We start from the raw sequence: 16756 nt of genomic DNA on the forward strand, positions 1-16756 counted from the left end.
GTGGATAAAGAGCATTTAAAGATATGAAATACACAACGCTTGCTTAACCTACATGAAATACAGCATAAATTTGTCAGGGGAAACTGCTAACTGTTAAATCGTTACACTCACATGCATCTCAGGGGCGCAGCGACCAAGCAGATCAATAAGGGCTGAATAAAACGACATAATAGCATTTCCGAGATGCACCCTGTTCTCCTCATGTTGCTCCTCCCCTCCAAACCTGTAAACCAATAACATTGCAAAAGATGGCACCAGTGTTTATTCTTGTTTTGCTGCTTTGCCAGGACAATTATTTTATTTTAATGTTCACGTTTCACTGAAGCATCTTACATGAAACGTCTGTCCTTTTTAGGGGTCGGCCCATCTCTGGCAGGGTCCTCTGATATCTTAATAGCCTCCTCAATGGCAGCCAACAAGCCGGCACCACCCTCTCCTCTGAGGGCAGGGCCGAAGCATTCAGGTCGACGAATCAACAGGCGAACAACCACATTAGCGTTCTCCTCCACACTCTCACCTGCAGGGGGAAACAGAGAGGCATTTACGGACACAGCTCGTATGCGAATTCCCCTCCAGATGGACCAGTTAATTCAAGATGGAAATATGCTCACCATTGACAAACACAGCAAAACGCAAGAAGTCCAGGTATCTCTCTCCTCCGACTGGGTTCCATCCTATGTCAGGATAACCTTTAGACAACAGCATGGGACACATTCGCAGACCGCAGCCAGCCAGGTACGTCACCACCTGTGTTGAGCGGTGACACAGTGAATGTGTATTACTGTATAAATATACCAATATATACAAATCATTAGTCTTCTGAGCAGTACCATCTCAAGGTCTTGCTCTTGCAGAGCCAAAGCCAGCTCATTATTGTCAATGCAGGATGCTGCAGCAACATCTAAAGGAGTAGATCCACGCATTCCTAGAAAGGCAACACATTTAATGTTTAACACAGCTGTAATTATTTACTATCCTAGGCCCAGTTTTAACATAAACTATTCTCTAATATTTAGTCTTTGTCTGTTAAGTTCTACTTAGGAACTGACCCAGTCCAATGCCACTGTTCTGTAACAGGTATGAGAGGTGGTCGAACATTGAACGCTGGTTCTGACGGCTGATTCTACAGAAGTAACACAGGAAGCGACAGCAGTTGGTCACCATTTGTGGAAATCGAATTTCCTACAGAGAAAAAAAGAGATAAAGTTCAATTTATGGTATCCTACACAGAGATCAAATGTACTTCGACTGATATAGTTTAAAAATCATATATCAATACTGGATCATTTACATGAAGCCTCTTTTAAATGTTCAGTATACATGAAAATAAAAAGAATACATAAAAACGCAAATACCTTTGAGTCTCCACCACCTCCCAGCACATTGACCATCACCTCCATGACTGTCTCATGCATGCCCAGGGCTCGCATCAGGTTAGGGTGCTGGTAAAACACTTTGTTGTTCATGATGTTCCTATGAGACATATTGATATTACAATTGTTACACATAAAAACACAATTAAAGTATAGAAATTATTCTTCAAAAGAGATACATTTTAGCCCAACACCAATAGGAGATAGTAAACTGGTAATGTGAAACAGCATATGTCTGTTAGAATCAGGTCATTCCTCCTGCTCCTCTCTGTCCTATTCCGGACGGGCCCCCAATTTTGATGCATCCCCACCATATCCATAATCAGCGACTGAGGATGTAACACTTGAGACCATATATATGCTACATTACGCTACATTCACACAGGGCGTAAGCATTAACCCTTTCTCATTACTTTTAATGGGTGAGGTCATGCGTTCCCAAACTAAATTGTGGATCCGTCGCTGTAGCGTCACTGCCGTTGCTCGCGGCAGACGTTTTCTCAACTTTTCATGTGTCAATGCATGTGTCAGCCAATCGGATCGCCATATGCAGATAACCTAGTGTGAGCCAGCCAATTACATTTATGCAAAACCGGAGCATGTGTTGCGGTCACTGTGATTGGCTGTTGGCCACGCTTCAGACAAGCCTTCCGTCAAGCGTAATGTACCGTTACTCCTAGCTGCAAAAAAAAAACTTTCCATTTTAAGAAACATATCTGGACCCTAAAGTAAACAGTCCTCATTAAATCATTCCATATGGTCTATGAAACAGACTTTAATAAGGGCTTTGTGTTTTTAAGTTGACCCTAAGTATATTCAGTAATCAGTTACCAACCCAATGCTCTGGATCATAAGCCTTTCCTCTTCTGGACCCATTTGGACGATGAGCAGAGAGCGGATCTGCCCCAGGCACTCCAGCATATCCATGGTGTCCTGTATGGACACAGCGTTGATGGCGTAGGCTTTTGGCAGGGCGCGCATCAACTCTCCCAGAGCATCATACTGTCGGTGGAGAAGACTGAACATCAGTCGCACCAGCTCAGGGTTCTGAATGAAAGACTCCTGGGCCCAATGGATCATAGTGTGAGATATCAGCTCCTGTAATGTACCTGAGGAAGTACAAACATTTTAAAACTGTGAAAAACACTGAAAAGAAAATATTGATCCATACGTCCATACAATGGCTTAAAGGGCACATATTATGCCCATTTTTACAAGATGTTATATAAGTCTCAGGTGTGCCTAGAATGTGTATCTGAAGTTTCAGCTCAAAAACCCCACAGATCATTTGTTACAACATGTCCAAAATGGTGGGTGGGAGCAAAAAAGCGCTGTTTTCATGTCTTTACCATAGACTGTAAAAAAAAGATGAACGTAGAGTCTGTGACGTAACCCATAGATCATTTTTGAAGCTTAAAGCAGGCGGTCTTGGCAGCACGTCACCGCGCATCACTCGCGGATATCCGAAAATGGGTGAAAAGGCGGGACGGGGGTGACGCTGAGGAGGCTGGCTGCTGAAACCACGCCCGTCTAGCTTGACTCTAGTGACAGCAGTGGCTGTTCACCCGTCACTCAAGTGGCCACGCCCTTAATTATGCAAACTTTAAGGCTTAATATCATTTAAACCTATGAGCTACAAAAAAATTCACCCCCCTCACAGTTGTCATGAAGGGGAAAATTTGCTATACAGACCAAAAACAATTTTTGTACCAGGCTGTAAACATATTATTTTCTACTGTAAAGTTGCCCATTTTAACATGGAGGTCTATGGGAGCTGACTCCCTTTTGGAACCAGTTTTAGTCATTTCCGTATTGGCTTCATCAGAGTTAAAATTAGATCTGATTCCTGTGAAAACAGTCTAAGACAATAGTATATTTAGCCGCATTAGCCCTACAATGTGCTAACAAACACATTTAGAAACGCTTTTGTGTAGAATTAACCAGTCAGGCAGGGGTCATTGGCGGGGCTTTGTTTTTGTGATGTCACATTAAAAAGAGAATCAAAACAGCATGTCTAATGAGACTGTTTAGTGGGGATTAAAAAAGGAGTGGGTGGATTTTTTTACACACATTTATGTCCAAACACCTTGTAAAAAAAGGATTTTGCATATTATGTGCATTTAAAAAATAACATGTTATCAATATGTATTTTGTAGCTTATTGCAATTTTCTCTGCATCTGAGCAATGCCTTAAAACTAATGACTATGATAACTAATAACTATGATAAACTAATTTACCATAACTCATAACCTGAACTCTATTTACTCACTAGGTTTGGGTTCTTCCTCTGGTTCTGGCTCCTCTTCCTCATTTGTCTTCCTGAGGCCTTTGACCCTCTCTACCAGACTGAGCAGTCTACCTCTCAAAGACGTGTCAACTTCTTCCTCCACCTCTTCTTCTTCAACATGTATTCCTGGGGTACATAAAACATGTCAGAACATAGAACAACATTCATTTGAACATAAATTTAATCTACAAATAAAGTAAAAAAAAAAAAAATAATGTATTAGAGGAATAGTCCATTTTCTTAAAAGAAAAATCCAGATAATTTACTCACCACCATGTCATCCAAAATGTTGATGTCTTTCTTTGTTCAGTCCAGAAGAAATTATGTTTTTTGAGGAAAACATTGCAGGATTTTTCTCATTTTAATGGACTTTAATAGAGCCCAACATTTAACACTTAACTCAACACTTAACAGTTTTTTTCAACAGAGTTTTAAAGGACTATAAACAATCCCAAACAAGGCATAAGGGTCTTATCTAGCGAAACGATTGTCATTTTTGACGAGAAAAATAAAAAATATGCACTTTTATACCACAACTTCTCGTCTAGATCCGGTTGTGATGCGCCAGCTGACCCCACGCAATACGTCATGACGTCAAGAGGTCACAGAGGACGAACGCATTAAAATGAGAACAATCCTGCAATGTTTTCCTCAAAGAACATAATTTCTTCTCGACAGAACAAAGAAAGACATCAACATTTTGGATGAAATGGTGGTGAGTAAATTCTCTGGATTTTTCTTTTAAGAAAATTGAATATTCCTTTAAGAACAAGTAAAACTTTCCAAATTATACTCTTAAAAATAAAGGTACAACAAAAGGTTCTTCACAGCGATGCATAAAAAACCTTTTTTTGGTTCCCCAAATAATTTCTTATCTTTTTATTGTCTCCTTTTCCAATGCGAAGAAACTTTTGTGAAACAGAAAGGTTATGTGAACGTTAAATGTTTTTTATAGAACCACACAAGCTAAAATGGTTCTTCTATGGCTTCATGTAGTGGCACCGTTATTTTTAACAATGTAATTTATTTTTAAGACTGGGGAGTAATTACAGAATGTGTTTAATAGTATATTAATTGTTTAATTGTTTCAAAGCAGCTTTACATTAATAAAAAATATAAAAATATTAGTGAAAATTAGTAGTTTAGATCTTCATAAAAGAAGTTACAGCACTGTGAGATGTTTTGAACTGACCGCAGTGAGAAAGAAGGTCATTGTGGAAGTTCTGGAGCAGTTCTCGCACTTCATCAGGCACAGGACACTCCTCATCCTCAGGGCTGTGCTTGAAGTTAGTCAACATGAGAATCTATGTGCCCACAAACATAAACAGAAATGAATCTCAATGAAAGCGTACGTTGGACTACAGTCGGTCGTATGTATCAAACAATACCTGTTCCTGAGGAGGAGAGCGAAACTCTCTGGTTCTGCGAGCAGTCTCTGCAGCTGACATTGTAAATGCTTTCATCAGATCGTTGTAGCGTGTACGCTGGTTTGACTGGATCTCCTGTATGAACTTATCAGAGAACGCCAGAATGGCCTCAACTCTGTGTCTGAGCTCACAGTCACAGAAATACTGTAGCAGAGTGCACATCTGAAAGAGAGAGAAATAAAAACAGCGTCTTGTTTATGTTGTTGTAGTCCAAGAAAAGAGATTTACGTTGGAGACGAAACCTCGCGTCATCATTTACTTTGGGGTCTGTACCTTTTGCATATCACTAACATGTACTAATACACACTTACACACCAAAGGAAAATTAAAAACGTGAATTGGACAATAGGTGCTCTTTAAAACAAAACAAATGCATCTTTACCTGCAGTTTCACAGACTCCGGTAGCTTCATCTGAAGTAGCCCCTCCTCCAGTGCTTCCTCTTCCTCCTCTATGGCTTCCTCTGCTCCTTCCTCCGCCTCCTTCTCCTCCTCTGCTTTTTCTCCATCAGCCTTCTCTCCCTCCTCCTTCTCCGCTGCCTTCTCGTCCTCCTCACCTTCCTCTGCCTCCTCCTCCTTCTTCAGAGCTTTAAGCTCCTCCTCCTCTTCCTCCTCCTCTTCGCCTACTCCTTCGTCCACTGCCTCCTCCTCACCTTCAGCCACTTCTTCTTTCTCTTTCACCTCCTCACCCTCCTCCTTGGGTTCAGTTTCCTCTCCTGATTCCTCCTCTAGCTCCTCTTTCTTACCAAAAACACTGGGCTCAATCATCTTGAGGATATGCTTGACGTCTTCATCGTTAAAAATACCCATAATGAGGAGAGTGCTGATTAGTTTAAGGATTGGAACGAAGTGGAACTCAACGCTGCCCCCTACAGGATCACGCATGGCCTGACTGCCATCGAACACGGCTTCAGTCAACATACTTAGAGCCTTGATCTTCAGCTCCTGCCAAAGCAGACATTGTGCAAACATTAACAAAAAGACGGGACACAATGGGGTTCAGAAGTGGAGTTCAAAATTTAGCATTTAAAAAAATTTAACTTAAAATAATCTTAATGATGTAAAATAAACAGGAGATGTTTATGACATAATACAGTAATAATAAACAAATTTTGTTTTAAACAAAGTTTTTTTAAAAGAAAGTTTACAAAATGCTTTCTTTAAAACACTCCTAAGATCTACTTTACTGCTACTGTACCTGCAGAGGGATGACGGGGCTTATGGTGTAAAGGTCTGGATCAGTGCCCACAAAGTTGATGGGGGAGAAGTGTAGCTTGGGTCTGAGGCAGGCAGTATGACCCACTCCAGGCAGGTCTTGGGCCGCCTCAGCATCCGGATAGAGCGTGATGCTAAGGGTCTCTTTCGACATAGGAACAATGAACTCCCGGTTGGTTCCCAAGCGGTTGCGTTTGGCCGACTCTAGGTGGATACTGATGAGAAGGTCATAGTAGCCGCTGCGGAGTGGGCCGGGCAGATAGGTGTTTTCAATCGCGTAGAAGAGCTGTGATTCGTCCACGTGGCTGCAGAGGGCATGGGCCACCCGGTTGTTGCCCAATGCGCACACGGCACAATAGAGCATCAGCGTGTGGTAGTGAAATTTCAGCAGGTCGTGACGCTCAGACAGTTCCAGAATATCAATACACCTGAATATGACAAAAGAGTAACACACACAAAAATACTATTTAGGAAAGGTTAAATGTGAATTTCTACTTTGTTGCAAAAGAGCCTTTTTCCATGTCCCTCTGATAATCTGATAATCTTACGCATATATTTGTACAGAATAACATGAGGATAAACAAATGTAGAATTTTTTGGGAGGGGCGTGTTACCTGTTCTCTTCAGGTATATGTAAAGCCATCATGGTGAGCGGCTCCGTACATTCCACCATCCAGCCGTGCCTTTCGCTGACCCGTCCCACATCTGCTTTCAAAAAGTGATTGGGCACTCTGCTCCAGATCACTGGGGTCAACATCTCGACGTCCAGCCGAGGAGGACACTGGGGAACCGGATTCTTACGCTCACTATGGAACATGGCAGCCGAAAGAGGCATGATGTTCTATAGGACGAAGAAAAGAAAAAGTTAGTTTCTTAAAGAAAGCTAATGATTTTTAGGAGATGAAGCAAAGGACGGAGCTCACCTTGAGTTTTCCAAGTTCTAGCTGTAGCATGTTCTGGCTATATGGCAGTACAAAGACAGCTGGGAACAGTTTAGTGTTTGGCTCCACCTTAAAGAACACAGATCCAGTGTATAGTTTGTGAGCTCAAAAATATAGTTTATAAAAAATATATATATTACAATGTACTCTATACATATCCTATGCTGGTCTGCGCTAATAAGTATTTACTATAAAACTGCTTTGCAACAGTGCAAAACTGTGAAAGCGCTATAGAAGTCTCTTAAAAATTAGGTTCTGTTAAATAAACCTTCTTAGATATCACCTGCATCTACCTGATAGAAAGTATTGATCTCCTTCCCATTGGCTGTGAAAGTCATGAGACCTGCTGCCAGGTCAACCAAGCAACCAATCACCAGATCCTCCTGGCTGAACCGCTGTTGGGTGCTGCTGCCGAACTCTCCTCCCCACACCATGTAGCAGTTACTTCTCCGTATACTGAGACATAAACAAAATCAATATACATAACATATATAAAACTAATTGACTTAATATAATATGAAGAGTTTGGTTCCAAAACGTAATAAATCGATTTTGAGTAATTTCGGTTGAAATGTGTTTTCTATAACAAGAAAGTGACAAGATGAAAACCATTATTTTCCTTTACAAACTTTCATAGCATCTTTAGGTTATAATACCATTAAATCCATAATTTGATTTTCAAATCCATAATTTGATTTTCAAAGATTTATTATAAAAACAGAATGCAATGCAAAATGCAATGAATCCATGACTATTTTTTTTTCAAAATGCTATAAATCTATTAAATCAATATATAAATGTGCATTCATATTTGTCATGTTATATTCATTTAGTTGACTCGTGTTGTACACTAATTAAAAAAATAAACATTAATGGCATTAATCAAAACACTTACTTTGTCATATTAAGAACACTGTCATTGCTGCTATCATCCTTGGGATGTTGTCGCTGAACTTTTTTGACAGCGATCAGTTGTAAAATGTTTTGCTCCTGCTCAATTTTTGTTTACTTTGCGCAAAAAATTGAAAGTTTTTCATAAGATCCCTGGGGTCAATGTGTTAGCATGACAGAAGCTTCATGGTGTCGTGTGAGAACAAGCAACAGCCGGCATTTTTCCTTTGCCCAAGTGCCTCTCACGTAAATTATTAGATTTTGATGGCTTACGTTTCTTCCCTGCCACAAAATAACACTTCAGGTTTATCAATGCCATCAAAATAAATTTGTATTATTTTTTATTTGTTTGTTGATCATGAGGTACAAAGTAGATGAGGAAAACCAGGATTCCGTGTGTATTTGTTGAGCGGATTTATTGCATTCTGCAGAGAAGGAGGACTGGCGTTTGTTGCGGTTTGGAAAAAAGGGAGAAAAGATGACAGAATAACACAGCGGATATCAATTTTGCATAAAATGAAGAATTTACTTTTTAATACTGACCAGATAAAATACTGATTTTGGCGATAACTCTTTTTTTATATTGCATTTATTTTGGAACCAAACTCTTCATACAGTAGTATGTAGCACAGAAAAGAAAATTTCATGCTACTGGTGGTGCACAACGAAGCAAACCTTACCTGTCATGTATGTTACCCTTGTCATCTCCGACTGTTAGTGTGACAGTACGGACCTTAGATAGGTCAAAGTTGAGATCATACATGTGGAAGTCTGGGGTGACCCAGCCGACCCACACCCCGCTAGGTTCTTGCCCAGCAAAGATACGCACAGAGTAATAGTACTGCATGGTGAAGAAAACAAAGAGAAAGATAGGTGAAAAATGCGCTTGCGTGTTATATCTGATAAATTTTGCGATGAATATGTTAGACTGACTGTGGTTGTGTTGAGAATGATCTCGGGGTCGTCACGGTCATCCGGCACAACGTCCTCGAACAAACGGGGCATGATTGGAGGAGGTGGCGGAGGGGCAATCATGGCCGCCTTTTTAGCTTTAAACAGAAAACTGTGGAAGGACCATCGAGTTATATTCAATTATATTCATGATTTGAGGTCTTTCATTTGCCACAGTTTACACTAAAAACTCTCACCCTTTCTTCTTTCCTTTTTCAGATGCAGTATCTTTGTCATTCTCCTTAATGGGAAGATCTTTGGCCACAGACGGTTCCTTGTCCTTCTCCTCCTGCTCTTTGCGACTGGCTGACTTCTTCAGGACCTCAAAGTCAGAGTCGGGGTCCACCTCCACCACCTCTTCTTCTGGTATGTTGAGGGTTCGTGTTAGAGGAGTGGTGCCTGCAGGCACTTTGAAGGTCAGGTGAAACTCCACAGGCATGCTCAGCCTGAAGAACAACATGTCTGTGTTAGCATTCTGCGACCCAAATGTCTTATGGGTTATTTTCAAACAGGGGGCGCTGTCCACGGTTCCATCCACACGAGACACCTGCAGGCGCAGACAAAAATACAGAGAGGTATCTTTATCTGCACACAAGTAGTTAATCTCAGTTAAGACAGATTAGTGATATGTATTACAATATGTGACCCTGTTTATAAATCCAGGCTAAAGTCTCAATCTTATTATGAGATAAGGAGCATAAAAGTTTTATTTAAATTTCATTTATTGATTTCGATCTTTGATATGACCTCACTCTGTCAATATTACAGATATCAAGGTTATATTTTCTTTACATTATGCAGGATGGTTTTATGTAGAAGATATCAAAACAATGACTTTTAATTGAATTAATACAGACTGGATTACCTAATTGTATTGAAGGTGAATATAGTCTCGTATAATAGGCACTGATCTCTAGTTATTACCTCAATGTGATTGTGGTCAGTAGGCACAGGAACAAACTGGGGCTGGCTTTTACTGAACCACATGGTAATATCTCTCTTCATGTTGATAGCGAATGGCTCAAAACCTTCTTGGAGCCCACAGATGGCGAAGTAACGTAGACTGCTCACATTCTGACCCAGGTTAATACGGGCCACCTGAGACAGACCTAATGTGCAGACTGGAATAAAACCTGAAGCCAAGAAAACACAAAATTAAGACTCATTTATAGAGGAAACAAGTGCTTTTGACCATGGACCACAAAACCAGTCATAAGAAGCACAGGTATATTTGTAGCAATAGCCAATAATACATTATTTGGGTCAAAATTATAGTTTTTTAATGCAAAAAAATCATTAGGATTTCAAGCTAAGATCATGTTCAATCAAAGAAGATATTTTTGTAAATTTCCTACCATAAATATATAATTTTTATTTATTTATCATTAGTTATATGTATTGCTCAGGACTTCTTTTGGACAACTTTAAAGGGGACATTTTGCAAAAAAAATGTAAGATGTCAAATAATTCTTTGGTGTCCTTAGAGTACATATGTGAAGTTCTAGCTAAAAATACCATATTTATCATTTATTATAGCGTTAAAATGGACACTTTGTAGGTGTGAGCAAAAATGTGCCGTTTTTGGGTGTGTCCTTTTAAATGCAAATTAGCTGATCTCTGCACTAAATGGCAGTGCTGTGGTTGGATAGGGCAGATTAAAGGGCTCGTTATAGTCGTGCGTAGGTCCAACAGCGTAGCAGCGACGGCGTAGATTCCGCGTCGGTTTTCATTTATACTTTTGCGTCGTCGTCCGCGTCAACGTGCAAACACACGCGCGACCGTTGGTGGGCAGTATCCACGCTTGTAACCACATTAGCAGCGCGATCGTCAGAGAAGAAGAAGCTTGGCAAGTTAACCCACAAACGAAGAAGAAACAGCAACTTGTTGTGTATAATTTGAGAAGACCAGCAATGATGGAAGTAAATAAACAGCGACTTTTGTTGCAGTTTGAGTTAAATCACTCCTCAACTTGGCTCATCTTTGTTTTCACCGTCACAAACGGAAATACCTATGACGCAGTTTTTTTACCTGACAGGAGGGGTTCTGGTGGACCAATCACTGGGCTTGCGGTCCGCGTAGATCTGAAGCGCTGTTAAAATTGTTGCGAGGTGCGCGTCAGGCTACGCACAGGCTACGGATAGTAGAACCTACGCACGACTATAAATCGCCCTTAAGGGGCAGTATTATTCCCTTCTGACAATACAGAGGGAGCCAAATTTAAATTAGATATTTTTTACATGCTTGCAGAGAATGGTTTACCAAAACTAAGTTAGTGGGTTGATCTTTTTCACATGTTCTTGGTTGATAGAAGCACTGGGGACCCAATTATAGCACTTAAACGTGGAAAAAGTCTGACTTTCATGATATGTCCCCTTTAAAGGCAATTTTCTCAATGTTTAGATTTTTTTGGACCCTTCGATTCCAAAATTTTAAATAGTTGTATAAAAAATTGACCCTTATGACATATGGTTATGTGGTTCAGGATCAGCAAAATCTTAACAGTGAATTTTTCTGGGTACTCTATTTTATATAATAAAGGTGAATGGGGGGGGGGGCAAAGACTGTGACCCATATAAGAAGTGGTGACAAATTTTTAAATTGGAAAATGTTTATCGTGTCCTAAAAACAGTTTTTGTCACTATAAAGTAATTTTTAGATGTAAACTGGAAACATTTGTCTTGACTGAGATTATATGCACAATAGTACAAATATAAAGCTCCCTTTCTGTATAAAACAACAATTGTTAGTGAGTAAATAATGATAAAATTCACTTTGAAGAGAACTGTTACTTTAATAGCTTAAAGCACTTTTTAAAACACAAATAAACTTCAAAAACAACCATCAGGGGTAAATTTTCCATTAAACAGCATTTCAAATCCAAGACTAGGATTGATCTGTGTCCTGGAAACTAATCCTCCCGAGACTCAACCAAAAATAACTGCACACTTTCCCGATTGGCTAAATAGCAAGAGCAAAGCTTAATAAAATTTTGTCTCAAAATATACTGAACTTTGTGATAACCTCCTAAACCCACTTTATAGGACAAATCCTCACCATCTCCGATCTCAATGTCTTTGAAGGCCATGTCAGATCCAGAATCACTGATCAGCATCTCTCCGTTCAGAGTGAACATGATGTTCATTTCAGTCAAATCTATCATACAGCCCACCACATCACCCGGCTGCCACTGACGCCCAAATGGATCATTTCCGATGTGCCATCGCTGGGCCTGTGGGACAGAAAATAGGAGAATAATTTAGCATTTATTGCAACAATTTTAAATGATTTATCAGCAATAAAAAAGGTACACTGCAAAAAATGACTTTCTAACTTAGTATTTTTGTCTTGTTTTCAGTAGAAATATCAATAAATTCTTAAATTAAGATGTTTTTTCTTGATGAGCAAAACGACCTAGGTAAATAAGTCTAGTTTTAAGACAAATAATATACAATTTAAGTGAAATTGTCCTTAAAACAAGCAAAATTATCTGCCAATGGGGTGAGAAAAAAAATTGTGAAATAAGATTTCTTTTTTCTTAAACACTTAATTCAAGTAAAATTTTCTCTCTAATATTTTTGCTTGTTTTAAGCACAAATTTACTTAAATTGTATATTTTTTGTCTAAAAACTAGACTTATTTTCTAAGGTCATTTTGCTCATCAAGAAAATACATCTTGATTTAAGAATTTTTAGATATTTCTACTGAAAACAAGACAAAAATACTAAGTAAGAAAGTCATTTTTTGCAGTGTAGCTAAAAAGTAGGGCTGTCAAAAGATGAATCGCATACAAAATAAAGGTTTGTTTTTGCATAATAAATGTGTGTGCACTGTTTGTAATTATTTTGTATATAAATACACACACATGCATGTATGTATTCAAGAAACATTTACATATATATATATATATATATATTTTTTTTTTTTTTTTTTTGTTTTTTTTTTGTTGATATATTGTATTTTATATATAAATGTAAAAATATATACATAAAATATTTTTTGATTATGTGTGTGTTTATATATATACATTGTAATTACACACAACACACACAAAAGTATTTTAAAAACACAAACTTTTATTTTGTATGCGATTATTCATGATTAATCTTTTGACAACCCTACTAAAAAGAGATTCCAAAAAGATAAGAAACAACAACATAACCGGATATGAATATGACGCCACTGACCCTGTTTCCATTAAAGACGTAGGCCAACTCGTCAGAACCAAGTTCAATGTCGGCACGGACGTTTGGTCGGGCCCAACCCACCCTCATCTCTCCTGTGGTTACAGCCTCAAACTCAAAATACCATTTTCCTGATGTAACAGCATACTGCTTCTCAGCCCTGAAGATACGCACTTTATCTCCACGTGTGTTGTCAACACCTTGACCACCTAAGAGAAAAATACAATTAAGGATAGCTTAAACAAGATTTTCTTTGTTGATGTTCAGGAAAGCTAAAACTGAGACTTACTGCTCTCCTGATCTGGGGGTTCAATGTTGTATCCATAACCAATCAGAGTGCGTACAGCGTTGTTCACGCTGTCTCTGTTGGTTTTTTTGGTTCTCTCGTCCAGCAGGTTGTATGGCACCAGACGAGGGTTACGCTTATTCATGATGTCCTGAGTGTCAGAAAACGTGCAAGAATTACACCAGACATACAGCACTTTTATTCACAAATGTCATAATTTACTTTCAGAGGCCCCATTGACTTCCACAGTAAGAAAAAAATACAATGGAAGTCAATGGGGCCACTGATTGGTTTAGTTATAAACACTTTTCAAAATGTTTTCTTTTATTTATCAGAATAAAGAAATGTATACACGTTTAACAACATGAGAGTGAGTAAATGATGACAACATTTTTATTTTTGGGTGAACTATCCCTTTAAGACCAAATCAAAATCTACCTGCACAATGCTGTAGGTCCAGCCCTGTCTCACTCTGTCCCGCGCCCAAACATTGTGCCCATTTTCTGCCAGCTTCTCCACCAGCTGGTTCTGGTTGGGCGTCAGTTTGACATGACTGAGGTCTAGAGGAGCTGGCTTGTATCCACTGCTCATCACATACCTGGGAAAAAGCAAAGCAAATACTAAATGGTTATACATTTTCAAAAACCATAAAGTAACATGTGCCTGAGGTGTACATACGTTTTAGGCAATTTAATCTTCTTTAGGTTCTCCTCTGCTTTCTCATCTCCCATGCCTACATGGCAACCAAGAGCTAAGAGGGTTCTGGAGGAAGAAGAAAGCATTTAAAGGAAACTGAGATTGTAAGACATGACAGCAGATAAACAAATGTTTAGATTTAAAACATAATCACTTTAGGGTCTCTCCAGACATCTGAAGATTATAGTTCCTCTCAGGTTCAGGAAGACTCTGGAAATCCACCAGGCATGGGTGTAACTTCTTATTATCATCCCTGAACTGATAGAGTAAATTCGAATAACAACTTAGTATGCATTATTTTTATATATTTATGAAATCGTGTGTGTCCAAAACAGACTCACAATTCCATAGGTCCAGCCCTGTTCAATACGGGTCACAGCCCAAAGCTCGTGAATGTTTTCTGCAAGCTTTTCTCTGATGCGCTCCAAATGAGGAGGTAGCACGATCTACAAATTAAGGAAAATACCTTTATTGATTTCTGGATAAAAGCTTTGTTGGCAAGCAAAAGAAATCGTGAGTCGGTTTACCTGGGCAGTGTCAACAGGGCAGGGAGTAAATGAGGTGTGCGTGAGGGACTGTGTGGGACCCAATAGGTTTCGGACTCCATTGAAGTCATGCTTATACTCTTTAATGGGTTCGATACGCATTCTGTCTTTGGGGAGAAGAGCTTCGTAGCAAGGTGCGTAACCGGGAGGCGGCAGGAACTTAAAATCACCATGACGTCCACCCAAAAGAAAGCGAGCTCTGGGGATTGACAAGAAACGCTTGTCAACAATGAGAGATGATTCATATATAAAGGATGTCGCAATACAAATCAATTAACATCAACACTATTTACTTCGCTCCAGCAGAGAAGCTAATGACAGGGAAGAACAAGCCATCAAGGTTGAAGTTCTCAAACATCCCCTGGACCGGATGACCATTGATACGGAAAGAGATGCTGGGCACGCTCAGATCCAGACAGCAGCTCACGACATCATCAGCCGCCAGGATGTGCTGGCTGGGTGCAGCCACCTGACGTGACACGTGACCTAAAAGGAACAAACATGTGTAAACATTCAAATCCACCGCTGTGTAGAGAATCCCCACGGGTCACCACATTTACCTGACCACAGGTGAAGGCCATCAAATCCATAAGAGTAGAGGTCATCACCCACACCATTGCCACCCCAGCCCTCTCCTCCTCCTGGGTATGGACTGTAGCCCTCAGTCATGCCCCAGCCCACACGCAGATGGGTCGCCTGCGGTGTCACAAACGCCTCTACGTGGTCCACCATAACCTCAAAATACCATTTTTTGTACTGGGTGGAACCTTCACAGGTGCCCAAGAAGATATTTGGCCTTAGACTGTAAAGAGAGCGTGAGGACATGTTACGAATCTTTTTTCAAACAAGTTTCGCCCTACCTGTGAAATCCAAGTCTTAAAATCAAATCATGAGATTTAGGAGCATTAAAGTTTGATAAATTTTAGACTTTGACATGGCCTTACTCAGTCAATATTAAAGATATCAATGCCATACTTTTTTTTACATTATATAGTATGATTTTATGTAGAAAAGAAATAATCATAAATAAATATTTTAGTTGGGTTTTCAAAGGCAAGGTCACATATTTCTATTCAGTACATCTTTAGGAATAAAAAATGAATGGCAGATCTCATCTGTTAAAACATTACCTTGATACATAGTTGACAATGTTAGTCTGAAGCAGGAGGTCACGACCCGGCAGCAAATTTTCTGTGATGAGGTTCTGATTGGACCTCACAGCCACACCGTTACATACACAGAGAGAGCACAGTACATCTAAAACCTGACCACATACAAGAAGAAGAGGGTGAGATGTTCAATGAGTAAATAAATGAGAAAATAAATGTTATTTATCGCATAACAGACCTTATGGTTTCGACCATGTTTGTCTAAGAGAGAAATGATAGACTTGATGTGGTTCTCCTGGATGATGTTCAAGACTTCAGGACTTTCAATCAAAACACAGTACAACACCTCGAGAATGCCTGGAGATGGACAAGAAAAAGATAAGACACAAAAGAAAGCGTCCTTCTTAGCTCTCGATAGTGTTTTGTGTGAAGGTGTATACCTGAAGAAGCTTCCAGACGATCCAGTTTACTGACCAGCCAGTCCAGGTTATCACAGAACAAAGCACAGTTAGAACGGTTTCCTCTGATCAAAGAAGCTGCAAAAACACACAGATGCATTCAAAGACACATTCTATTGTTTAGTCAATTCATTGCACATAATCAAGGAAAATACTAAATAACATTAACACTTTCTTACTTTCTATCCCAAAATGAAACAAATACACTCTAGACACTGTAGACAAGAATTTTGGTAATGACCTCGACATGTACCATGGTACCACAATGATATCTAGGGTAAAGGATGTTAGGATTAAAGGATTAGTCCATTTTCTTAAAATAAATCCAGATAATTTACTCACCACCACGTCATCCAAAATGTTGATGTCTTTCTTTGTTCAGTCGAGAGGAAATTAT

General features: G+C 39.4%; 1 protein-coding gene across 8 annotated transcripts in view; it reads right to left on the bottom strand.

Moving 5' to 3' along the window:
- ryr1b (ryanodine receptor 1b (skeletal)) overlaps positions 1-16756 on the bottom strand; it is an 86249-nt gene that overhangs the window by 39262 nt on the left and 30231 nt on the right. For all 8 annotated transcript variants that reach the window (XM_065283013.2, XM_065283017.2, XM_065283016.2 and 5 more), the window contains 32 exons: positions 16342-16437; positions 16140-16258; positions 15923-16056; positions 15353-15594; positions 15086-15278; positions 14775-14991; positions 14589-14693; positions 14402-14505; positions 14230-14313; positions 13990-14149; positions 13555-13702; positions 13269-13474; positions 12139-12313; positions 10009-10217; positions 9282-9631; positions 9067-9196; positions 8814-8974; positions 7536-7698; positions 7225-7311; positions 6916-7142; positions 6285-6729; positions 5471-6031; positions 5050-5250; positions 4854-4965; positions 3644-3787; positions 2209-2482; positions 1356-1473; positions 1050-1182; positions 831-925; positions 612-747; positions 334-517; positions 112-223 (listed from right to left, as the gene is read on the bottom strand). In XM_065283013.2, the coding sequence (XP_065139085.1) occupies positions 112-223; positions 334-517; positions 612-747; positions 831-925; positions 1050-1182; positions 1356-1473; positions 2209-2482; positions 3644-3787; positions 4854-4965; positions 5050-5250; positions 5471-6031; positions 6285-6729; positions 6916-7142; positions 7225-7311; positions 7536-7698; positions 8814-8974; positions 9067-9196; positions 9282-9631; positions 10009-10217; positions 12139-12313; positions 13269-13474; positions 13555-13702; positions 13990-14149; positions 14230-14313; positions 14402-14505; positions 14589-14693; positions 14775-14991; positions 15086-15278; positions 15353-15594; positions 15923-16056; positions 16140-16258; positions 16342-16437 (5825 nt within the window). The remainder of the gene's footprint in view (positions 1-111; positions 224-333; positions 518-611; positions 748-830; positions 926-1049; positions 1183-1355; positions 1474-2208; positions 2483-3643; positions 3788-4853; positions 4966-5049; positions 5251-5470; positions 6032-6284; positions 6730-6915; positions 7143-7224; positions 7312-7535; positions 7699-8813; positions 8975-9066; positions 9197-9281; positions 9632-10008; positions 10218-12138; positions 12314-13268; positions 13475-13554; positions 13703-13989; positions 14150-14229; positions 14314-14401; positions 14506-14588; positions 14694-14774; positions 14992-15085; positions 15279-15352; positions 15595-15922; positions 16057-16139; positions 16259-16341; positions 16438-16756) is intronic.

Source organism: Paramisgurnus dabryanus, chromosome 9 (genome assembly GCF_030506205.2).
Source record: "Paramisgurnus dabryanus chromosome 9, PD_genome_1.1, whole genome shotgun sequence".
NCBI lineage: Eukaryota > Metazoa > Chordata > Actinopteri > Cypriniformes > Cobitidae > Paramisgurnus > Paramisgurnus dabryanus.